Raw genomic sequence first — 25820 nt, 5'->3', positions numbered from 1 at the left:
TGCCATCTGACCTTTCAACCCAGAGGGTAAACTAGGCCTTAAAGGAAGCATAAAGGAAGGGATGGAAAGATTTGCGATGTCCTGGTAGGCTTCCGTAGCTCAATTGGTTAAGAGCAACGCACGGATTGCGGAGGATGCGGGTTCAAGTCCTGCCGGAAGCGTAACATTTTCCATTTTTTCCTTTAATATATAACTAGGCCTTTATTGGGATTAGTCCGGTTCCTCACGATGTTTTCCTTCACCAATAATCCATTATATTTTCAGATCCACATCCAACACCTAAGCTCCCCAGCGGGCGCGACGACCTACGAGAACGACATCACCGTCACCGGCTCCTGGGCCCCCGTGGCTCTCGCGGTAGACTGGGTCGGAGATAAACTCTACGTCGCAGATGCGGTGGGACAGAAAATAGATGTGTTTGAGCTGGATGGGAGGTGGCATGCTGTGGTTTTGGGCAGTAACTTGACCAGCCCGGCCGATATCGCGTTGGATCCGACGCTTGGGTTAATGTTTGTTGCTGACAGCAATCAGGTGAGGCGTTATGATTTGATGCTAAAAATGCCTTGATACATCTTCTTACATTAGTTGTTGATTGATAAATCAGTGAGCCTGTAAATCTTATTAGATATAAAAGGGCCTCCGATAAACTTGTCTGATTTTATTGCGTTTGTAATGTTGGAAAATTTGGTCAAGTATCGTTGCAACTCATCAACATTTACAAAGAAAAGGTGATACAAAACGAAGAAGTACCTAAACAAAAGTTATAGTACCATGGAAATGTAAGATTTTTATGGCAACGCCAAAACATAACACCTATTTTTTTTTTTCAGATTATACGAGCAAACATGGATGGTACACACGCAAAATCAATCGTCTCCGAAGCAGCTTACAAAGCATCCGGTATCGCCGTGGACATTATCGCTCGCCGCGTCTTCTGGTGCGACTCTTTATTAGACTACATCGAAACAGTGGACTATGAAGGCAACCATCGCTTCCTCGTACTACGCGGGCAGCAGGTTCCCAGCCCTTCACGTCTGGCCCTCTTTGAAGACAGGGTCTACTGGTCTGATGCCACCAAACAAGGCATCAGCTCCGTCAACAAATTCGAAGGCTCAACCAGCATACAGGCCATTTACAAAATGAAAGACATCAGAGACCCCAAAGCGGTCAGCGTCATACATTCTCTAAAACAGACGTCAGTGAACAATCCTTGTGGACATGACAATGGTGGTTGCGCTCACTTGTGTATAGTCACCGCCCTGCAGAACGGCGGTCTAGGCTACCGGTGCGCCTGCAACATTGGCTACAAACTAGAAACAGACTTACGAAGCTGTGATATCGTATCAGAGTTCCTTATGTATTCTCAGCAGAGGTTCATCAAAGGCAAAGTCTTGAACCCTGTCATAGAAGGCTTCAGCGAAGCCATATTGCCCGTAGTTTCTAGAAGAGCGAGATTCGTAGGTTTAGACTTCGATGCTAGAGATAATCATATTTACTATTCCGATGTTTTACAAGATGTGATTTATAGAGTACATAGAAATGGATCAACTAGGGAAATAGTGTTGGCGTCGCAGAATGAAGGAGTCGAAGGCTTAGCAGTCGACTGGGCGTCGAAGAATTTGTATTATATTGATTCAAGGAAAGGTACATTAAACGTTCTATCTACTACAAATGTAACATACAAAAGAACTTTGCTGAAAGACCTGAAAAGACCGAGAGCTATTGTGGTGCATCCGAACAAAGGTTACATATTCTTCTCGGAATGGGATCGACCAGCTAACATCAGCCGAGCGAATACAGATGGAACTGGTCTACTTGTTTTCGAGAACGTAACTCTTGGATGGCCTAACGGTCTTTCCATAGATTTCGACGCCGATCGCGTTTACTGGTGCGATGCTTTATTAGACCACGTCCAACACGCTAAACTAGACGGCACTGATGTGAAAACAGTAAACTCCAGACTTATCAGACATCCATTCTCCATCGTCATTTACAAAGAATTCATGTATATTACCGACTGGCGGTTAGATGCTATAGTCAGGCTGCATAAGCTCACAGGTGAACAGGAAGATATTATGGTGAGAGAGCCTCAGACGAACAGACTTTACGGTGTCAAAGTTTACAGTGAAGAGATACAGAAAATACACCCAAATCAACCCTGTTCGATCAGGAATGGAAACTGTCAGAAGCTTTGCTTTGCTATCCCAAGAAACAACACTGAGTTATTACAAGTGAAGTGTGGTTGTCCGTATGGAGAGAAGTTAGACGCGGATGGTACGAGCTGCATAGCGGATCCTAACAAGGAACCGCCGGTGCAGGCTTGTCCTAACACTTGGGACTTTACGTGTAACAACCAGCGCTGTATTCCGAAGAGTTGGGTGTGCGATGGAGATGACGACTGCTTGGACAACAGTGATGAGGAGCAAAATTGCACCAGTAAGTTTTTTGATCCTTGTCTTGATCTTTATCTTGTCTTTAAAGCAGTTTCAAATGTGAATCCTTGAAATGAACAAGCTGTCCCTCACTTGTTATGGGACCCAAAAGCACTTCAACTCACCCAAAAGTCCAGCAAATATTAGCTATCTGACAATCATTTGATGATGATGTAGCACAAATCTGCCTTTTCTTATTAAATACCATTATATTTTTCAGAAACTACCTGCAGCGCCTCAGAATTCATGTGCAAATCCGGCCGCTGCATACCAGCGACGTTCAAATGCGACAGCGAGAACGATTGCGGCGACTTCTCAGACGAGAGTGGATGCGTCAACGCGACATGTTCCGCGTCGCAGTTCCAGTGCGACAACGGAAGATGCGTGCCTAGCACTTGGAAGTGTGATTCGGAGAACGATTGCGGGGACGGTTCGGATGAAGGCACACATTGCGCGGAAAAAACTTGCGCTTATTTCCAGGTGAGTTATTGATTTAAGACCTTATCGGGAATTAAAGATCCAACGCGTATCCATGGCACAACAACAACATAAATGACGGAATACAGTACAGACCCAAAGATGACCATGAAAATGATCAAGCTGAATTTTAAGAAAATATTCCAAATATAGAAGGCCCAAAAAAGGAGAATCTTAAATACATTTCAAAACTGTTATAGTCTGCTACAGTAGCAATTTAAAGCAAACTAAAGTATGGTATCCCTAGGAAACGAAAAAAAAAACAGCAATATACATCGAACAACTATGAAATGTAAACAAAACAGTTCCACAGATTAGATATATAGGTGAACCAGGATCTATTAAGGGTGCGCCATGTTGCGGAATTTCACTGGAACTATTTTTTTCATACTACACTGAATTGTCATCCTATACATGAGAATAACAGCGCCCTCTTGACAATTATCATATATTACTGGTCAGGCTATAAATAATGACACGCGTTTTTCGAATAATTCAAACGTAGTGTTGTTAACCCGCGCATATTTGCCGCCTTTTTCTACTAACAAGATTTGCTTGACCAAGTTTATTTTCCTGTATTGAAGATGCTAAAACAACATCTAGTTCCAATAAATAACAGATTTCATTTCTTCCAATTCCAGTTTACCTGTCCGCGAACCGGCCACTGCATCCCAGCATCCTGGGTATGCGATGGCGACGATGACTGCTTCGACAAACAAGACGAAGCTGACTGCCCCCCCATCTCCTGTCTCGCCAGCCAATTCAAATGTGCTGACCTCAAACAATGCGTCCAGGAAGCTTACAAGTGCGATGGCATACCGGATTGTAACGATGGAAGCGATGAGGCTGGTTGTCCGTCGCTGGCGCCGCATCAGTGCTCGCCGGATAAGCAGTTCCAGTGTCAAAGTTCTGGGATTTGTATACCGAGGACTTGGTATTGCGATGGTAAGTTTCTGTAACTAGCTTGTATTTCTATCTCGCTAGCCAGTTCATATGTGAATCTGATGGTGACGAAAGGGGACGATAATTTCTCCAAACAAACGTAGTCCTCTCATTTTCCTCTAATATTGTACCAATTCGGTCCAAAACGATGAAAGATTCAGAACTAGAAAACTTATCTCTTCGACAGTAGCATCCAACTGATCTAACACAGTCCTAAGACTATTTCTACATAATACCTCTAATAATCTGAACTGAAATTAGTGTAAGGATCATCTGTCCAATATCTTGGTCCAACTTCCACTACATCTTGATTACATTTTTTATAGTATTTTTTGCGTAGCCATTTTGAATTCAATGTCATTCGTAATATTGGATCAAATGTCACCGACGTTTTGATGAATTCACCCAATTGCACATTGGACAAAGATATTAGACAGATGGAATACCATCCCAAGATAACACACAACTTGAAAATCCCATCCCAACTTATTTGACTCATTCCAAACTTATCACCAACCAGAATGTCCTAAAGCTAATGATAAATGGTTATTCCAGGTTCACCAGACTGCGAAGACTTATCCGACGAGCCGGCCACGTGCGGCGCGGCCGCGTGCCCGCCCAACCACTTCAAGTGCGCCTCGGGACGTTGCGTGTACCAAGCCTACGTGTGCGATGGACGGGATGACTGTGGCGATGGATCCGATGAGGGCACTGCGCATGCGTGCAAACCACCACCTTTCAGGTAAGCGACTTTTACTCTTTAAGCAGAACTTTGTAGTGTGTCTAACCTTCAGAGTTATTCGGTACTAAAAAAATATCAAGAAAAACCAGAAATCGATACTTAAATTTCGTCAACGACATTTCAGACTATGAGGTATTTAAAGGTTTCCGTATTCCCTTCTACAATAAATACACTACATCTTGAATGAGCCCGAAATGCCAATGCAAAGGGCAATTCGAATGCAGATGATTTATAGAATGTATGTGTGTGGTCTACTTTATTCGTAATACTTTTTTCAACGCCATATTTACTTGTGTTGAGGACAAAAGTGATGTTACAGTTACAGTGATGTTGCGCGATGTTTTTTCACACTCACGATCTTTTTATTTACACGCGATTTGTCAATTTCCAGATGCCCGTCAGGACAATGGCAGTGTCCAGGAGTCACGGGTCGCTGTGTCAACCTCACGCAAGTCTGTGATAGCAAATTTGATTGCCCCAACGGAGCTGATGAAGGTATGTCAACAATTATTGATACGAAAATACGACACGTACACAATTTTAGACGTTATTCCATTGTTGGAAAATCGAACTTCATCTGGCTGTTTTGAAGAGTCGTTGACTACACTTTGTGGTCTGTAAGACACAAATTAAATCTTCTATGCTTTATTTCAGGACCAAGTTGCGATTTTGCTGAATGCCAACATCAATCAGGTCTCTGCTCGAACGATTGCAAGCAAACGCCTAATGGTCCATTATGTCTCTGCCCATCGGGCGAAGAATTGGAGTCCGATGGCTTCCGATGCAAAGATATCGACGAATGCAACCCGCCAGGCCTTTGCTCTCAAACTTGTGTTAACACTAAAGGATCTTACCACTGCGGCTGTGTGGATGGCTACGTACTAGCCACGGATAAGCATATGTGCAAAGCCAACAACCACTCCAGTGCCTTCCTCATAATCTCTAACAGACATTCCATCTTAGTAGCAGATCTTAACGAACAAGGCTTAGAAAGAGTCCCAATCAGTGTCGAAAACGTCGTCGCTACAGACTCGAATATGCACACCGGAACTATCTTCTGGTCCGATATGAAGTTAAAGACGATTTCAAGGTTAGATCGTGGAAGCGAGCCTAAGGTTTTGGTGTCCACTGGCTTGGACTTAGTAGAAGGTTTGGCTTATGATTGGGTGGGTGGAAATATCTACTGGTTGGACAGTAAGTTGAATACGATTGAGGTCGCTAGAGAAGATGGAAGCGCGAGAACAACTTTGTTGAGTGGAAATGTTACGCAGCCAAGAGGAATGTGCTTAGATCCCGCTCCTAGCGCAAGATGGTTGTTCTGGACTGATTGGGGAGAAAATCCTCGTATCGAACGCGTCGGCATGGACGGTTCCAACCGTATGGCAATCATCACCTCCAAGATCTACTGGCCTAACGGCCTGACCCTCGACACAGCCACACAACGCGTCTACTTCGCGGATTCCAAGCTAGATTTCATAGATTTCTGTAACTACAACGGCACAGGACGGCAGCAAGTGTTAGCTGGAAGCCATTACCTATTACATCCGCATTCATTAACTATGTTCGAAGACACGTTGTATTGGACAGATAGACAGTTGAACAGAGTACTATCAGCTCACAAATTCAGAGGCACCAACCAAACAGTGGTATCTCATCTGATCTCGCAGCCTCTTTCGATCCATGTGCACCATCCATCGCTGCAGCCCCAATATACAAATCCTTGCAAGCCTGATTCGTGCCAGCATCTTTGCTTACTCAGTCCAGACAAGCCAACAGGTTACACTTGCTATTGCAAACCTGGGTTTAAATTACTGTCTGAAGGAAAATGCGTGGAAGGTAAAGAAACTATTTTTGATTTTTCTAATGTTCACGTATATTGTGTCCTTTTGTGTCAAAACTCATGATTTTCCTGTTACATTTCAGAGGAGAACGCATACCTGATGGTTCTGAAAGGATCACAAATCATCGATTTGTCACCAGATGGTTCTGGAAAGGCCGGTCAGCTTGCACCAGTTGTTGGCGTTCAAGGTATGCTTTATGTCATCGATAGTTCAATGTAAAACGGGCATCTCTTAAAAACTACTAAGTATTTGACTTTTGTTGGTGACGTGACGCGTTTGAGAGTTAGACAGCTATAGTAACGGCACCAGTCATGGGACATTTAAGAGGAAATTTTGAGTATTTGTGATATTTCCCTGATACATGTAAAAGTTCTACCGCTTAGCTTGTTAAAAGATGAATATCCTATCCTTCTTTCATGTTTCAGGCGTGTTGTATCAAAGATACTGCAGTTAGTTTCCACATAATTAATAAATTAAACGTATGGTTTTTTTCTCCAGTCATGGACACCAAAGCTCCAGTAATGGAACCCCGGTAATGGACGTGGATCCAGTAATGGGCCCCCTATAATGGGCATACCCTATCAGTATAAGATATTGGAATAGGGAATAAGTTTTTGGCAAAAAACTAGTTATTAGTCATTTTTGTCACCCGATTGCATTGTCATCCGATTTGCATACGTATCCAAAATTTCAACTCAATCGGAAATCCGAAAGTGGCTCAAATGCCATTTCCAAGATTTGAACCACACTAACTAATACAGGATGGATTTTCTTTTTGGGTCAGTGAGGGCAGCTACCAGATCCCGTGCTGCTACGAGAAAACGGTCTTAGAAGACCTTCCCTCGATTTCAAATTAATGAAGATTGGCTTTTACAGATTTTGGAAAAAACATACAGGGTGCGAGGAAAAGGTAATTTTTGACAAACTTTTTTTTTGATGCCAATCGATCCCATTCCTATAGAGGATCAAAAGCTTGTATGGAACAAAAAAAAATTCCGGCTAGAAAAGCCACAAATCGAGGAAAACATTTCCCATACAATTCGTATGAAAATGAAAACTTATATTTTTCACATGCTATTTTTGTATGCCAATCGATTCCATTCCTATCCAGTATCAATAGTTTTTTTGGGGTCAATGGAAAAAGTTTTTATTAATTTGTGGCTTTTTAGTACATTATCGTAAGTTGACCCCAAAGAAACTATTGATACTAGATAAGAATGGAATCAATTGTCATAGAAAAATAGCATGTGAAAAATAAAAGTTTTGATTTTCATACAAATTGTATGGGAAAAGTTTTCCTCGATTTGTGGCTTTTCTAGCCGGAATTTTTTTTAGCTCCATACAAGCTTTTGATCCTCAATAGGAATGGGATCGATTGGCATCAAAAAAAAGATTGTCAAAAATTACCTTTTTCTCGCACCCTGTATGTTTTTTCCAAAATCTGTAAAAGCCAATCTTCATTAATTTGAAATCGAGGGAAGGTTTTCTAAGACCGTTTTCTCGTCGCAGCACGGGATCTGGTAGCTACCCTCACTGACCCAAAAAGAAAATCCACCCTGTATACAAACTAACAGGGCAAGTTAAATAAAATTTTGTAAAAACGATATTAATTTATCCGAAGTCCGAGAAGACCTCCTGACATAGTTCGTACGAGTAACTACATTATACTTCTGTATTGTTTAAACATGAAATTACGCCATGGCAAGCATCATTATGTAAATTATCCCATCATAGGAGGTATGCAGTTTTACAGCTCCTATAATGGGATTGGGCAAAATACTACTATTTTTTATACATCTCTAGAGTCACAACATAATGTGTTGTATACCTTATCTCATGGTAAATGCAATTAACAAAACACATTCTAGTTTACACCAAGTAATAATTAATTACAATTTAATATATGAACTCACCTCTCTTAGCGAAGTTGTTAAGAATTCTTACTGGTTATTTTTTCCAGTGACACGACAACTTTTGGGTTGGCGCCAATTTCTTAAAAATTAACCGAAATTAATAAAAAGTCAAACTTAAACAGCTCTATGACTCTTATTTATGGTAAAATATTGCCAGTGTTTATAAACTACTTTTACATACTTATTTTAGAGGATTTGTGGTTTTATGTCCCATTACCGGTTCCACGTCCATTATAGGGTCCATTACGTTACCTTAATAATCAGCAGAAATCTTAAATTAAATTTGTAGAATATACATTTGAATGAAAGTTCACTATCAAATTTTACGTTATCACATGAAATCTTGGCTTCTTAGTTTCAGAATCATAAAAAAAATTGCATCACGTAAATTTTCACCCCGACACTTTAGGTGGAAACAGAAACACTTCTAGTCCGTATCTGTTACTAAAGTCTTCTTTTGTTCTTAGGTGGAGTTCAAATCGACTACGACCGTCAAGGCCACATGCTATACTGGCTACAATCCGTCTCCGGCGACAGTGAAGACAACGAGAACTGCACCATCTACAGCATGCCCTACGGAGGCGGCAACAAGGAAGAATTCTTCGGAGACGACACCGGTATCGTTGGGGCACCTTCAGCTATCGCCTTTGATTGGCTCGGCCGTAATATGTTTATGGCCAATAGAATCGCTAGCAACATTGAGATGGTCCGGATCGATGGGAAGATCAAGTACAGGACTATTATTTTGGCCAATGATGGAAGCCGGTTGTCCATTGCGAGGCCAAAGGGCATCTGTTTGGATCCTACTGAAGGGTAAGTTATAACTTACATCTATATACCTTTGCTTTTAATCTTAGCTTTATCTGAATACATGCCACTGAAGATACAGCATGTGTGTGATACTGCATAATACAGCATGTGGCCTGTAACCCGGGCGAAAAATTAAAACGTAGATTCTACTCCTCAAACTAGACAATGTTTGTTCAACGACATTTAAAAATAACTTGTGGTTTGGATTTTAAAACACTTTAAAATTTATTCGAACACGCAATGTATTACGAAATTGATTATGCCTGTACGGTGACAAGACTGACAGGCAATGTCAATTACACGGAATTTAAAGTACATTGAAAATATTATTTAGTTTGTTTGAAAAAGGGACAATTTTAAGACTACATAATTTCAAAAAGTTGTTGAACAAAAGTTTTATTGTTTGAGGAGCAGAATCTACGTTTTAATTATTCGCCCGTGTTACAGGCCACATGCTATACTAATTCTGTTTCTAAGTGTTTAAGTTAAGATTGTTTATAAACGATACCATTTGTATATTGCAGAAAAATCTTCTGGTCAGACGAAGGCGGCTACGGTGTGCCAGCGAAGATCGGACGCGCCAACATGGACGGTACCAACCCAATAGTGCTGGTCGATGCCATCGAACGACCTGAAGCCATCACCATCGACATCGAGAAGAAGGTCATCTACTTCAGCACGCAATACCCAGCTAGTGTCAGCAGCGTGAACACAGACGGCAACGATCGCCGTACCGTGCTCTCAGAAGCCAATGATATTTCATATCCTAAAGCTATCGCAGTGCTCGACTCAAGACTGTACGTCCTGGACCAAAGACACGAAAAGATAATCAAGGCCGATCTCCCGAACGGTGACAACATCAAAGTTATCATGGACAATGAAAGCGATCTGAAATCCCTCACGATATTCCAAAAGAGAAAGATGATCCATCATCCGTGCTTGCAGAATAATGGAGGATGCGAACAGATTTGTATCCCTGGTGAAGGCGGGTCAAGAGTATGCGCTTGCTCAGTAGGATACAAGAAAGAAAACGAGATCAACTGTGTGCCTTACAAGACATTTGCAGTTGTGTCACAACTCGACCTCATCCGAGGATACAGTTTGGATAACAGCGCTGAAGCTATGGTCCCGGTTACTGGCTTGGGACACCACATCCTACATGTAGACGTACATTTCGCTGAGAACTACATATATTGGGTGGAATTCAATCGCGGACAATGGAACGGAATCTTCCGCATCCGACCTAATGGCACAGAATTACAACACATCGTTAAAGATGGCATCGGTAGCAACGGCATTCGAGGGCTGGCAATTGACTGGGTTGCTGGTAACTTGTACTTCACAAACGTCTTCCCGCACGAGAATTATGTAGAAATGTGCTGGCTCGACGGTTCTCACAGGAAAGTACTTGTTAAGAAGACCATGGAAGCCCCACGCGAACTCGCTGTAAATCCGATAAAACGACTGCTATACTGGATTGACTACGGCCAATACCCGCATATTGGGAAATCTTACCTTGATGGTTCCAAATGGGAGCCAGTTGTAAGCTCAGGAATCTCGAACCCTAGAGATCTTACCATCGATATGCTATCTCACGACGTTTACTGGGTAGATTCCAAACTGGATCAGATTCAGAAGATTTCATACAACGGTGGAAACAGGCAGGTGATCCGCTCCAACTTACCAAACCCCATGGGAATTGCTATTCACACGACAAGCGTGTACTGGGTAGACAGAAACTTGCAAACCATCTACAAGGCTTCTAAACTTCCAGGAAATATGTCTATGCCTGAAAAGATGAGGACGAATTTGCCAAAATTGAGGGACATCGTTATTTTTGATATAAACAACCAGCCAATAGACGAAACTAATCCGTGCAGAAAGTTAGGAAACGGTGGTTGTGAGCAATTGTGTTTCAGCTTCCCTCCGGACGCCAGTTTCCAAGGAAACATGCACCGCTGCGATTGTGCCACAGGCCAGGTATCAAAGAGCAACCCAAGCAAATGCGAAGCTGTTGACGAATATCTAGTCTTCACCACCAGAACCGAAATCCGTGCCGTCAACCTAGACCCCAAATCCACTGGAACGCCATTCAAACCTGTCGTTAATTTAACTAACGTAGTCGGCGTTGAATTTGACTATGCGGACAATAAATTGTTCTTCACTCAGATCCGCCCGTGGGCTAAAATCGCCTGGATGCCATCAACCAATCCTGATCCTTCAACTATCCAAAACATACTGCAAAAGAACATCAATCCTGAGGGAATCGCTTATGATTGGACACAGAAGAAGATCTACTGGACTGACAGTTCTAACAACTCGATTTACGCTATGAATCTCGATGGCTCCATGATTGTGATGATCGCCAGAGTAGAACGGCCCAGAGCTATTGTAGTACACCCCTGCAACGGAACTTTATACTACACTGATTGGGGTAGATTCGGAACTTCGGGCAAAATTTACAGAACCACTATGGCCGGGACACTAAAGAAAGCCATCATAGATAAAGACCTTTCGCAACCGAGCGGTCTCACGATTGATTTCGATGACTCCATGCTGTATTGGACGGACGCCGTGCGAGAGAAAATCGAGCGATCAAAAATGGACGGATCGGATCGCGAGGTCCTCATCTCCGCTACGATCTATCCATTCGCGATCACAGTATTCCGCAATTACATCTACTGGACTGACTTACAGCTTCGCGGCGTTTATCGCGCTGAGAAGCACACCGGAGCTAACATGGTAGAGATGGTGAAAAGGTTAGAAGATTCACCACGAGATATCCACGTTTACAGCACCAGCCGACAGACTTGCACAGCAAACCTCTGTAACATCAATAATGGTGGCTGTGCTCACTCCTGCCACCCAGCACCCAATAACACCGTCGAATGCAAGTGCGACGACAACTTCAAGCTAGTCAATGAGGGGCGAATGTGTGTACCGCGCAATGTAACTTGTGACGCTGGCAAATTCTCATGTGCCAATGGCAAATGCATCAGTCGTATGTGGGCGTGTGATGGTGATGACGACTGTGGCGACCGCTCTGACGAACTACCTGATTACTGCGCATACCACTCCTGTTCCCCTCACGAGTTCCGCTGCAACAACGGCCGCTGCATCTTCAAATCTTGGAAATGTGATCATGAAAACGACTGTAAAGACGGCTCTGATGAAGAAGGTTGCGTGTACGCGCCGTGTGCTGATGGAGAATTCACTTGCGCCAACTCGCGCTGCATACCGATGTCTCAAGTGTGCAACGGAATCAACGACTGCAAAGACAACGTCACGTCAGATGAAACGCACGAACGGTGCCCGAAGAACACCACATGCCCAGCTAACCATCTCAAGTGTGAAAAGACGAATATCTGCGTTGAGCCTTATTGGTTATGCGACGGCGATAACGACTGTGGAGACAATTCAGATGAAAATCCGCTGCATTGCGCTCAGAGGACATGTCCGCAGAATAGCTTCCGCTGCCCTAACCACCGTTGCATCCCCGCTACTTGGTACTGCGATGGTGATGATGACTGCGGAGATGGTGCCGACGAACCGCCAGAATACTGCCGCTCAGAAGGCCGCACATGCTTCGGCGATCTATTCACTTGCGACAACGGAAACTGTATTCCAAGAATCTACATCTGCGACGGTGACAACGACTGTCTTGACAGCAGCGATGAAGACGAAAGACACCAATGTAATGAACGCAAATGCGACGCGGAAACCGAATACACTTGCGAAGCGAATAAAATCTGGAACCGCGCTCAATGTATCCCACGCAAATGGTTGTGCGACGGCGACCCCGACTGCGTTGACGGTGCGGATGAAAATGCGTCGATACACCACTGTGCTACACCCGCTCCTTGCTCCGAAGACCAGTTCCAGTGCACCAATGGACGCTGCATTAATAAGGGTTGGGTTTGCGACCACGATAACGACTGCGGCGACGGCTCCGATGAAGGAAAACACTGCAACTCGCTTTACAAACAGTGTTCCGATCAAGAATTCAAATGCCAGAACTTCAAGTGTATCCGTAATCATTTCCGTTGTGATGGTGAAGATGATTGTGGTGACCATTCTGACGAAGTCGGCTGTAATAAAGAGAACAAGACTTGTCCGGCTGGACAATTCAAATGTAACAATGACCAGTGCATTGACAACAGACTGGTATGCAATAAAGTGTCAGATTGTGCGGATGATTCAGATGAGCCTGCACATTGCAATGTCGATGAATGCGCCAAGTTAGAGAGTAACCAGTGCGGACACAAATGCATAGACACACTAACTGGTTTCTACTGTGACTGCAACCAAGGCTACAAGCTGTTGTCAGATGGTAAAGCTTGTGCTGATATAGACGAATGTTTGGAAACACCAGGAGTTTGCTCACAATATTGCTCCAACACCCCAGGATCTTACTACTGTAAATGTAACGACCGGTACTACGAAAGAGAAGCCGATGAGCATACCTGCAAGAGGAAGGACAACATCACAGCCTGGGTCATATTCACAAACAAATACTACGTCAGAAATATGTCGACAGACGCTTCTCGTTACAATCTAGTCCACCAAGACCTAATGAACGTCGTGGCCATCGACTTCGACATCAAAGAAAACAAGATGTACTTCGCCGATGTTTCAGCCAAAACTATCTATCGCTCGGACTTTACAGATCCTAATCCTACTAAGGAAGTAGTGATCAGACATGACTCGCATGGTTTAGAAGGAATAGCAATAGACTGGATCGGAAGGAAATTGTACTGGCTGGATAGACATTCTAAGAACCTTGATGTGTCTGAATTAGATGGTACACGTAGAAAGACTCTCAAGACTGGCATTGCCGACCCTCGTGCTATCATTGTCCACCCTGGTACTGGATATTTGTACTTCACATCTTGGCACCTCCAAGCTTATATCGGAAAGATGGGCATGGATGGTTCTAACTTCACCGCCATTTTGAACTGGGAAGATGACATCGCGTGGCCGAATGCTCTAACCATCGACTATTTCACAGACAGAATCTACTGGGCTGACGCTCATTTGGACTACATTGGTTCCGCTGATCTTGAAGGAAAACATAGACACGTCGTGCTTTCTGGAGATAAGGTACCTCACGTTTTCGCTATCAGCTTGTTCGATGATGAAATCTACTGGACGGACTGGAATCTTAAAGCTATAAGCAAGGCCAACAAACATTCCGGAGAGAATCTTACGCTTTTGAGAAATACTACACACAGGCCTTATGATATCCACGTAGTCCACCCACTGAGACAGCTGCCTTACCACAATCCTTGCGGCGATAACAACGGTGGATGCTCGCACTTATGTCTTATTGCTCCGCCTCACGAGTCCAGTTACTTGAACATCGAAGGTTACGGCGAGGAAGGCGCGACTACATACAAATGCGCATGTCCGAACCAATATTACCTGGCTCGAGATATGAAGACCTGTATTGCCAACTGTACCGATGGCCAGCATAGATGTAACGGCCGCGATGAGAAATGTATTCCCTGGTTCTGGAAGTGCGATGGCGAGAAAGATTGTATGGATGGTTCGGATGAACCTGACACGTGCCCTGTACGGCATTGCAGAGCTGGTTCCTTCCAATGTAAGAATACCAACTGTACTCCTGCAGCTACTATTTGCGACGGTACTGACGATTGTGGGGATGGAAGCGACGAAGCTGAGTGCGCACACGAATGTCCACTCCTCGAGTTCAAGTGCAAAGCCAGTGGCCGTTGTATCTTGGACAGCTGGAAGTGCGACGGTGACACAGATTGCAAAGACAACAGCGACGAAGACCCAATAATGTGTCACAACAGACCTTGTGATGTAGACACCGAATTCTCCTGCAAGAACGGCCGATGCATCCCTAAACTGTGGATGTGCGATTTCGACAACGATTGCGGTGACGATTCGGATGAACCTGCTTACATGTGCAGACAGAAGAACTGTACCACTGGATGGAGACGCTGCCCTGGACAGTCCAACTACAGATGCATACCTAAATGGCTCTTCTGCGACGGAAAAGACGACTGCAGAGATGGATCAGATGAATTACCAGAGAACTGTCCTTCATGCAATGCGGATACTGACTTCACGTGCGAGAATAAGCGTTGTATACCTAAGCAATGGCTTTGTGATTTCACTGATGACTGTGGCGATGGAAGCGATGAAGCCGAAGGAGTCTGCCGACATCAATACAGAGAATGCTCGGAATCAGAGTTCAAATGCGGCAACGGAAAGTGTATATCCTCAAGATGGCGCTGTGATCACGAAGACGATTGCGGGGACAATTCAGACGAGATGTCATGCGGCGGCTTCCAGTGCAAGAATGGAACTTTCCAGTGCAAGTCGGGACATTGCATCGCGTCGTACTTCCGCTGCGATGGCGACCGAGATTGTCGCGATCTGTCGGACGAGATCGGCTGCCCGCCGCGCTTCCCTGGCGGCAGATACTGCCCGGAGAGCAGGTTTGTTACATTTTTTTTTCTATTAATCCCTCTCTTTGTTCTCGTCTCCTTGACCTCGTGAAACCCCATGACTCGGCCGTTTAAAAAAAAACATGATCAATAAAAAAACCATTAACTTAGGTACGTAAATGAAACTGCTTACAAAACTTCGACAATCGGTTGAGAAATGCGATACGTTGTAAAAGGGAACGGCCTAACATAAAAAAGCGTCTTTGTCCAAGTGAAACGGCGACGCTTTGCGCTCGCTTGGTGAATAAGTCTATTATGGATGTACCTATATTCCAAAGTTTTAAGCCACTTACTGATGAGTGATGAAGAATACTCACAGTTCTCTGTCTTATGGTGTGTCTGGGAGACATACAGAGATTCGGAGAATATGCATTGTTCCACCACAAATGGGTTGGTTCTGTTGCAATTCTATCTGTGGCCTATGTGGGTAAACTCTAAGGACTTAAGGAGTCATCTTGAAACTACCCTCAATTATGATTCTTATGCTGAAAGAAATAGAGTCCAACTGCAACTTATCTTCACATCCCCTTGCAGATTCCAGTGCGCGAACAACCTCTGCGTGTCACAATCGGACCTGTGCGACGGAGCGGACGACTGCGGCGACGGTAGTGATGAAGCACCGGCGTTGTGTACCAACTTCAACTGTGATACGCTAAGGCGGTTCCACTGCACTAACCATCGATGTGTGCCCAGGTAAAGTTGTCTACAATAAATACAGATATATTTTAGCAATTCTTATATTTTTAAGACTTACCTTCAATGAGAAAATATAGGTTTGCCCTGTGTCTAGTCTTGTTCTATGAGAAAAAATAACAAGATGACACAAATCTATTAGGGATTGACAGGAAAACCTATGATGGCACCATCTGTAAAATATTTTGACCGGCCAACCCCATTACGGAGAACTTTTCATCTTACGCCAACGCACCTTAAGGAATTTTCCTCTTTACTTTTGAGTCGGTTTTTGACAACACGCTTTCTTACACGCTGTACTTATACAGGAATTTAGTAGCAATATAGAAGATCGTTTATTGGAAACCATGACGTAAATATGATTAATTTTATACAGATACCAAGTTTGCGACGGAGTAGACAACTGCGGTGACGGCTCAGACGAGAACAATATGACGCTCTGCGCAGCCCGTGCCAAGCCTTGCGACCCATACACACAGTTCCAATGTGCCAACCGCCGATGCGTCGAGCGAACGCAGCTCTGCGATCTGTCAGATGACTGCGGAGATGCTAGTGATGAGAGGGGTTGTCATCACGCTAAGACTTGTGATATGATCTCTAAAGGTAAGGAAACAATCCAATAGAACATAAAAAAAGGCTAAGATCCGTACTAGCAGTTTCATTGTTTATCGGTGCTTCGAATAAACGTAATTCTGCAATATAACTGCTGATAGGTGACGAGAATGATTGCGATCCAAAGCCCCTGTAACTCCTTTAGTTACCGCGTTGTTGGGCGATTTAAATGTCATTTTATCAAGGAGATTGACTATGACATCGTCATTTCTCGTTGCTGCACTTATGTTTTCACAGCCGGAATGTAACCTGTATGATTTTAGATGAAGTTAATTATTTTATAAGCTGCGCTATGCCTACATATCTTTAGCAAGATCATGTTGATTGATGTATTCCTGTTTTAGGTGGCTGCGAACACTTCTGCACGAACCTGACCGGCGGTACTGGTGTAGGCTACATCTGTTCCTGCTATCAGGGCTACATCATCTCTCACGCGGACCCTAAGCGATGCGAGGATGTGAACGAGTGTGCTACGGGAGACCATCACTGCTCGCAGCTCTGCTCTAACCTGAATGGCAGCTATAGTTGCAGTTGCAGGGAAGGATTCAAGTAAGTACTCAAAGCGATGGTTAATCTTAACTAAGCTAATACAGGTGGATAACATCTTTTGACACATTAAATAATAATATAAATAAATAAATATTATAGGACTCTCTTACACAAATTGACTAAGCCCCACAGTAAGCTCAAGAAGGCTTGTGTTGTGGTTACTCAGACAACGATATATATAATATACAAATACTTAAATACATAGAAAACAACCATGACTCAGGAACAGATATCTGTGCTCATCACACAAATAAATGCCCTTACTGGGATTCGAACCCAGGACCGCGGCTTCACAGGCAGGGTCACTACCCACTAGGCCAGACCGGTCGTCAAAACATTGTCTGCTTATGAACTCCAATGTATTAATAAGAGAGCCGCACTTTCCTACCAATACCCCGCGCTCAACTCACGTTACAATTTGAATTACTATTTCGTTTCCTCAACCAGAAAACATTCGGAGCCAGTGCTCATACTGTATTTGTTGCTGACCTGTTCCGACACAGCAAAAAAACAGTATTCTTAATAAACTGCTTTCTTTTACAGACTGGCTGACAGCCTCTCCGGTGTATGCAAAGCGACGGAAGAGGATGTAGTGCTAATGTTCGCCAACGGCCCTGAGATCCGAGGCTTCGTGCAAGACAAAAACGAAGAATACGAAGTCATCTCATCAGAGAAACGCATCGAGGCCATCGATTACGATCCTCTGCATGAGATGGTCTTCTGGGCTGACAGTTACGATAAAACAATCAAGAGATCATACATGGTCAACGCGTTGCATGGGGAAGTTAAGAGTGGATTCGCTCAGGATCTTAACATGAAGGGAAGCTCGAAGCCTACAGCTTTAGCCGTAGATTATATTGGTGAAAACTTATACTGGACGGAAACGGATAGAACTGGCTCCAAACCGCGCGGTCGCGTTATGGTCGCTAAGACTGACGGAAGATACCGACGAGCGTTGGTAACTGTGGGTATAGAAAGTCCAACATCAGTTGTGGTCGATCCGCAGCAGGGTAAAATGTATTGGGCGGATGCTGGCTCAGCGCCGAAGATCGAAACCGCTTGGATGGACGGTTCACAACGCCGACCGCTTATTACCGAGAACATCAGACACCCGACTGGCTTGGCTATTGACCATGCTATGGATCACACTATCTACTGGGTGGACACGAAATTGAACACCATTGAGATGATGCGGCCAGACGGTTCGCTCCGAAAGACGGTTCTGAAGGGAGATATGTTGAAACACCCTGTGTCTTTGGACGTGTTTGAGTCCTCTCTGTTCTGGGTGACGAGAGAGTCAGGAGAGCTTGTACGTCAGGATAAATTCGGGCGCGGCGTGCCGTTTATACTGTCTAAGGATCTAGTCAACCCATCGGCTGTTAAAGGTGAGTAAAATCTTCCTTTCTATGCTCAGAGTGAAAGATCTTTTGGTCTGTTATTTTCTGTTTAGCATCAAGACGAACTTTTTTAAACTGGAAGTCGTCGAAAGCTGTTAGGTTCAGATACTGTTTTGTATTATGGAAGTTAAAACCGGTGAAGATGTGTATCTTCTCTTACCTCATTTTACATCGCTTAAAACAACACAGCCAAATAGACATTCCAAAGTGACCCATGTACTTTCTCCAAGAGTTGACACAATATCATTTACCATACTATTTACATTCAGCAGCATACCAGTATATGGAAATGGCTGTAACTTGGAAAAATACGCCAATAAAATTTACCCCTTTAAAAAAAACTCAATGATATTTGGGGTTGGGGCCCTTTAACTAAACTACGTCGTCTTATGATTACCCTAGCCTCCTCTAAGACCCAGAGTCAGATTTGCAGTTTTGAATTTGGAACCTTCTTTTATTCCATTATACTTCAAAATTTGATTAGAATGTGTCCTTTTAAATGGAACTCGGGCCTTAGGAGGCGCTAGTTTGTCAAAGGACTGTCTCATTTTAAACATAGATAGAGAGAATCATACTATCTTTGTCTTACACTAGTACTAGCACCCAAAAGAATAAAGGATGAGTATAGTCTTTTGTGTTCTTATTTACTGACAGTTTGGTTTGACCAACTATAGACTGTTGTTTAAAAACTTTGGCCTTTGTTTCCAGTGTACCACCCACGTCGCTACAACACCTCGGTGACCAGCGGTTGTTCGTCAAACCCGTGCTCGCATCTCTGCCTTGCCGTACCCAACGGTCGGCGCTGCGCCTGCCCTGACTCAGCCGCTCCCAAACCTAAGGGCATTGCTCAGGAACAAGCTTGTGATGCCGGTATGTACTTACTTCTAGCTACCAGTTACTAAACCAGTAGGGTTCCAGTAGTAACTAGTAACATGATTAGTCGGTTGGTTGGCGGTTGTTCATCAAACCCTGCTCGCATCTCTGCCTCGCCGTGCCGGGCGGTCGGCGCTGCGCCTGCCCTGACTCAGCCGCTCCCAAACCTAAGGGCATTGCTCAGGAACAAGCTTGTGATGCCGGTATGTACTTACTTCTAGCTACCAGTTACTAAACCAGTAACCAGTAGTAACTAGTAACAAAATAGTCGGTTGGTTGTTCGTCGAATCCCTGTCGCATCTCTGCCTCGCCGTGCCGGGCGGTCGGCGCTGCGCCTGCCCTGACTCAGCCGCTCCCAAACCTAAGGGCATTGCTCAGGAACAAGCTTGTGACGCCGGTATGTACTTACTTCTACCAGTTACTAAACCCAGTAACCAGTAGGTTTCCAGTAGTAACTAGTAACAAGATTAGTCGGTTGGTTGGCGGTTGTACGTCGAATCCCTGCTCGCATCTGTGCCCATAACCGTGCTGGGGACGGCCGGCGCTGCGCCTGCCCTGACTCTGCCGCTCCCAAACCTAAGGGCATTGCTCAAGAACAAGCTTGTGATGCCGGTATGTACTTACTTCTAGCTACCAGTTACTAAACCAGTAACCAGTAGTAACTAGTAACAAGATTAGTCGGTTGGTTGGCGGTTGTTCGTCGAATCTCTGCTCGCATCTCTGCCTCGCCGTGCCGGGCGGCCGACGCTACGCCTGCTCCCAAACCTAAAGGCATTGCTCAAGAACAAGCTTGTGATGCCGGTATGTACTTACTCGTACTTCTAGCTACCAGTTACTAAACCAGTAACCAGTAGGTTTCCAGTAGTAACTAGCAACAAGATTAGTCGGTTGGTTGGCGGTTGTTCGTCGAATCTCTGCTCGCATCTCTGCCTCGCCGTGCCGGGCGGTCGGCGCTGCGCCTGCCCTGACTCTGCCGCTCCCAAACCTAAGGGCATTGCTCAAGAACAAGCTTGTGATGCCGGTATGTACTTACTTCTAGCTACCAGTTACTAAACCAGTAACCAGTAGTAACTAGTAACAAGATTAGTCAGTTGGTTGGCGGTTGTACGTCGAATCCCTGCTCGCATCTCTGCCTCGCCGTGCCGGGCGGCCGACGCTACGCCTGCTCCCAAACCTAAGGGCATTGCTCAAGAACAAGCTTGTGACGCCGGTAAGTTTATTACTAAACTTGTTACTAGAAATCTGGTAAGTTACCTGGTACGATGGACCTGCAACTGCTTAAAGTGGTTAGCAATTAAAAACCTAGAAACCAGGAACAAGTTACATGCAACCAATATCTTTTCCTTGTTTTCGCCGATTGATCACCGGTTTTTGTAGTCTGTTTCAAGGTTGTCTTACTTCATTTAGGTTACAAATTAGTATAAACCGGTTGGTTACCAGCAACCAGATCAACCAATGACACTCTTGTTACCACAACTGACATTAGGCACTTAAAAATCAAATAGGTAACTCAATATGACTAGAGTTAAACCAAGAAAAGTCTGCAGCGATTTTGATAGCCTACGCAGTGCAAGTGTTATTTACACGTCATAAATTCATAGAAGTTTGACGTTTAAAATGACACTTGCACTGCGTGGGCTATCAAAATCGCTGCAGACTTTTCTCGGTCTGACTCTAACTTGCCTGTTTCAGTTTTTGTTTGACACTTTGTGAGACTATTTGACAGTATTTATCAAAATTACATTCTTTTATTTTGTTACTTACTTACCTGTTTTGTGCAAAATGCTTTAATACAACTAATAATAGTACATTATTGTCGAGGTTCGGAAGTAGCTACTTGCTGGCTGAGGATTCGTTTTAAACGGACGACCTTGGGAGTCCGTTTAATTGAATCCGAAGCCAGCAAGTAGCCTTCCAGCCGAGTCATATATAGTGCTTTTCTCAAAAATGGTGCAAGAAATAGAAATGTTTTACGGAAGCAACGTTCTAATTTTCACAGAAAAAAGTAAAACCATTAAAAAGATTTGCTTTGCCACCTTTAAAAAAAAAATTGAAGTGTATTTTTCTGCTGAAAATACGCCAACCTATTTGAGACACCTAAATAGTCGCGGTACCAACATTATAATAATAAGTACTGATTATCTGTTTGGCTGTTCAATGGACCCATGCCTTTATTTCATATGGCCATTTCAACTTTTAAAAAGTTTGGAACTCGTTAAATAATGAAATTTGTATGCGACATTGCAGTCCCGAAATCGAGACTGCAATGTTTTTAACTTATTAATTTTTTGAATGACCATAAACTACGCACTTCGCGACCTATTTTTTAACCGGCAACGTCGACTTTGCCGTCCATTTTTGAGAAAATTCCTTAATTCCACAGCTGCGGAAGTCCCACGGCCACTCCCACGCATCTGCCCCTGCCAGAACGGTGGCGTCTGCTCCGAAACCACCAACGGCGAATTAGAATGCATCTGCCGAGCGCCGTTATTACCACCATATTGCGCTGAAGCGGCGGCATCGACAAGAGCTGCGCCCGCTGCTGTATTAGTACCAGTACTATTGGTGCTGCTATTGGCTATAGCTGGAGCGGCAGCATGGTTCGTCATAAGGAAAAGGCCATTGTAAGTGCTCTTTTGTTTTTGTTTTATCTCTCTCTCTCAAGGTATAAACCTGGTTGCGCTCTCAGCTACTAAGTACTTGGAAGCCTTCGCACAATCCTTCCTGGCATCTTTTATTGTGACGCCATTGATGCGCATTAGTCATCCTTAGTTATGTTAATAAGCTAGAAAGCTAGCCACCTTCAGGGTTCGAGTTTACTTTACTCTTTGGTTCGAGTAAAGCCCTTCTTTACCTATGAGAATAACAGTGTACAATATTCAAAAAATGTTGTAACTTGGTTGTAGTTTCTAAGGTCAGACCGAAATAAGTCTGTACCGACTTGGCAAACGACAGAGTAGTAGAGGTACCATTAACCTCAAATGACTATGAATCATAGAAGGTAGGATCCTACACACACACACATATACATAGATACACGTGCCTCCGTGAGGGACAAAACATAGGCAATGCGACACTATGATTGGTCGAATTTATTTGTTGCCCACCATAATCCATACTAATTTATGGAGGGAAATAAAAAAAAACTTGAGACTGTGACAAGGACAAACAATAATAGCGCTTTCGCTGCTACTCCTACTGAAAGATACATAAGACTATCCCATTCGATCATTTCCCCCCACCCCTCATGACCGATCCAGTTAAAATACTAAATTCATGCTATGAATATATGACGTCTATAGAAGCACGATTACACATTGTTCTTGCAAAGTATGTGTAGTGTTGTCATAGAGGGACGAATGGGGGATTTAAACATTTTATTTTGATGTGACGATATTTATATTTTGGTGTGTGGATATGACGCCCGACTTTCAATCCGGAGGTCGCGGGTTCAAATCCTGGCTCGTACCAATGAGTTTTTCGGAACTTATGTACGAAATATCATTTGATATTTACCACTAGCTTTTCGGTGAAGGAAAACATCGTGAGGAAACCTGCATACATCTGCGAAGAAATTCAAAGGTGTATGTGAAGTCCCCAATCCGCATTGGGCTAGCGTGGGGACTATAGCCCAAGCCCTCTCGCTCATGAGAGGAGGCCTGTGCCCAGCAGTGGGACGTATATAGGCTGAATTATTATATTTTATTTTGATGTAAGCATGTCTCGCAATAATTTTAACGTAGATTTCTCACCAAAACTTTTAATTTCAGCGGCAAAGGCGGCGGCCTGAGCAGCCTAGCGTCGTCCCAGAGCGTATCCTTCCGCCAGGGCTCCAATGTTGAGTTCGGCGGAGTCGCTGAGCCGGCGTATTCATTAGAAGATGCTCGGAGGAAGGGTCGGGACTTCTCCAATCCTATGTATGACGCCGTCACGCGCGCCGCCGCGCAAGGCGAACCTGAGCCTTTACGTGAGTTTTTAATTATAATTGTATACAGCGAGGAAATGTCGCCAGCATCCTTGGTACAATGCCTCAAGGGCCTATTTTAGATTTAAGCTAGTTTTTAATTTCTTTTAGTAATACACTGTATATATCTTGTTTGTAAATAAACGATATATAAAAGAAATTATAATTGTTAAGCATAAAATAAAGCGATTGGTACCTACGAGTTGTAAACAAAATGTAAGGACGGTGAATCCTGACCCACCGTGATACAGTTCACACTAGTACGGGGGTCAGATGACACTTACTTGCCTGTTGGTTTTGTACCATAAAACAATGTAAGTTATGTAAGTAGTTTAAGCACCTTTATTAACTCAATAAAATATCTTTATCTTTATCTTTTAGAATTCTAAATTTCGAAGGTGGTTCTTCAATTTACGCAAGGGGGTTGAAACGATTTGGGAACACGCCACACTTCCTGCATTTGGATCTGATGATTGGGGTAACGAAATCGCAATTCAGTAAACACTGTGTACTAAATAGAGAAACGTTATTTTCACCACACTAACTGCTAAAGGTTCTCTTGTTTGTTCAAAAACTGATAGCAAAGTTGCATTTTATTCACATGTGAGGCAAAGTAATCAAATGCAAATTTTGAACTTTTAAATGATGATTTTGAATGTGAAATGTTTAATTACATTAATTTGGATTTGATTTGATTTTGTTTGGTATCTTTATCTTACAGTTAATATTTTTTTCGGGTCGGTGTGGTGAAATTTTTTGTTAAACTTTCGTGCTTTGAAATCCTCGCAACGCTCAAGATTCCATTTTTCGAACCACTCGCTACGCTCTTGGTTCAATTTTGGAATCTCTCGCTCGCTCGGGTATCAATATTAGCACGAGCGGTCAAACAACAACTTTACCCCCTTGTAAAATATTTGAAAGCGATTTAGTCTGAAAGCGAATGTTTCGAGAACTTTGCAGCAAGTATATACTTCCTCATTGACAAAACTCATAATAATACTTGATTTAAAGCGACCCCTAATGAAACTGTTTCTTAGTCTTTAAGAGCAACCACTGTAGGTAGGTAGGTAAAAAGATAAGATAAGATAAAAGATAGTTTATTCAAGTAGGCATAATTACAATGCGCTTATGAACGTCAAATAAAGCTAGGTAGACCGGCTCCAACCCTACACCTCTGCCCCGAGAAGATTTAAATCCCCTCTCAATTGGAGGAGGGTATCCCAATATGGGACCGGGTATGGGTACTACACAGACAATCCAACCTCTAGACATAGCATAGTCGCGCTACCCCCTCTGCCACACATACGGTAGCGTTACTCCATCTTCGAGTCAATCCCGTGCCGTGATTGGTCCGTGTCTTTGAACGGACCAATCACGGCACGGGATTCGCTCACCTCATCCCCCCGCACCCCCGTATTTTTGGCAGCATCGGTTTCATGAAAGAATTGGCCTAAGCTCAGTCTAGAGGTTGGATTGTCAGTGGGGTACTATTACATTTCTCAATAAATTATTTGTATTTGTTTGTTCCAGCGGGCATCTACGAAGTCCCGGACGAGTTGAAAGACAAAGCGGTGTCCGCGGTGATATCCCCGTCGTCGACGGAGACCCGCGGCGCGGCGCGGCCCCGCGCGCTCGACCCGGCCGCCGACACGGGCGCCGACACCGCGCAGCTCGTGCGCGAGGACCGCGACTGCTGACCGAGGCGGGTGGCCTGCGTCACGACATACTACCCGTGAGCTGAGGCACAGTACAAGAACAGTAGTGAATCTTCATATAAATGTGCCGCTGACGGCTTGAATGTGTACGCACGCGCTGCCACGCACACATTCGCATAATATACGGGGGAATATGGTGGCGGCAGTGTGGGCCGTACCGCGACTGTGATCGCGCGCATTCGAGTACGCTCGCATTTGCCTGCTCTTACCGGCCTTAATTTATACCTCATTTATGAATTGACAGAACATTTCATTATATTATATAAATAGAAACCTAGTGCTACTCATAATACGCAAATAATATTTAACTAAAAATAAAAGTGACAACCCTAAGCACCAACGCAAGAGTAGGTAAATAACTTGCCGAGCGGCCTTAGATTCACT

At 43.8% G+C, this 25820-nt stretch overlaps 1 protein-coding gene across 1 annotated transcript in view; it reads left to right on the top strand.

The window, feature by feature from the left end:
* Positions 1-25418, top strand: part of LOC134652015 (low-density lipoprotein receptor-related protein 2) — a 421270-nt gene extending 395852 nt beyond the window's left edge. Inside the window, exons 10-27 of the mRNA XM_063507168.1 lie at positions 265-531; positions 831-2436; positions 2653-2912; positions 3551-3854; positions 4407-4593; positions 4985-5088; positions 5248-6429; positions 6517-6621; positions 8815-9160; positions 9682-15624; positions 16168-16326; positions 16703-16929; positions 17283-17487; positions 18031-18872; positions 19593-19754; positions 22141-22381; positions 23528-23724; positions 25252-25418. Of these exons, the coding sequence (XP_063363238.1) occupies positions 265-531; positions 831-2436; positions 2653-2912; positions 3551-3854; positions 4407-4593; positions 4985-5088; positions 5248-6429; positions 6517-6621; positions 8815-9160; positions 9682-15624; positions 16168-16326; positions 16703-16929; positions 17283-17487; positions 18031-18872; positions 19593-19754; positions 22141-22381; positions 23528-23724; positions 25252-25418 (12504 nt within the window). The remainder of the gene's footprint in view (positions 1-264; positions 532-830; positions 2437-2652; positions 2913-3550; positions 3855-4406; positions 4594-4984; positions 5089-5247; positions 6430-6516; positions 6622-8814; positions 9161-9681; positions 15625-16167; positions 16327-16702; positions 16930-17282; positions 17488-18030; positions 18873-19592; positions 19755-22140; positions 22382-23527; positions 23725-25251) is intronic.
* The last annotated feature ends 402 nt before the right edge of the window (positions 25419-25820 follow it).

The sequence above is a fragment of the Cydia amplana genome, chromosome 11, assembly GCF_948474715.1.
Source record: "Cydia amplana chromosome 11, ilCydAmpl1.1, whole genome shotgun sequence".
Taxonomy (NCBI): domain Eukaryota; kingdom Metazoa; phylum Arthropoda; class Insecta; order Lepidoptera; family Tortricidae; genus Cydia; species Cydia amplana.
This window is presented reverse-complemented; position numbering and strand designations above follow the sequence as displayed.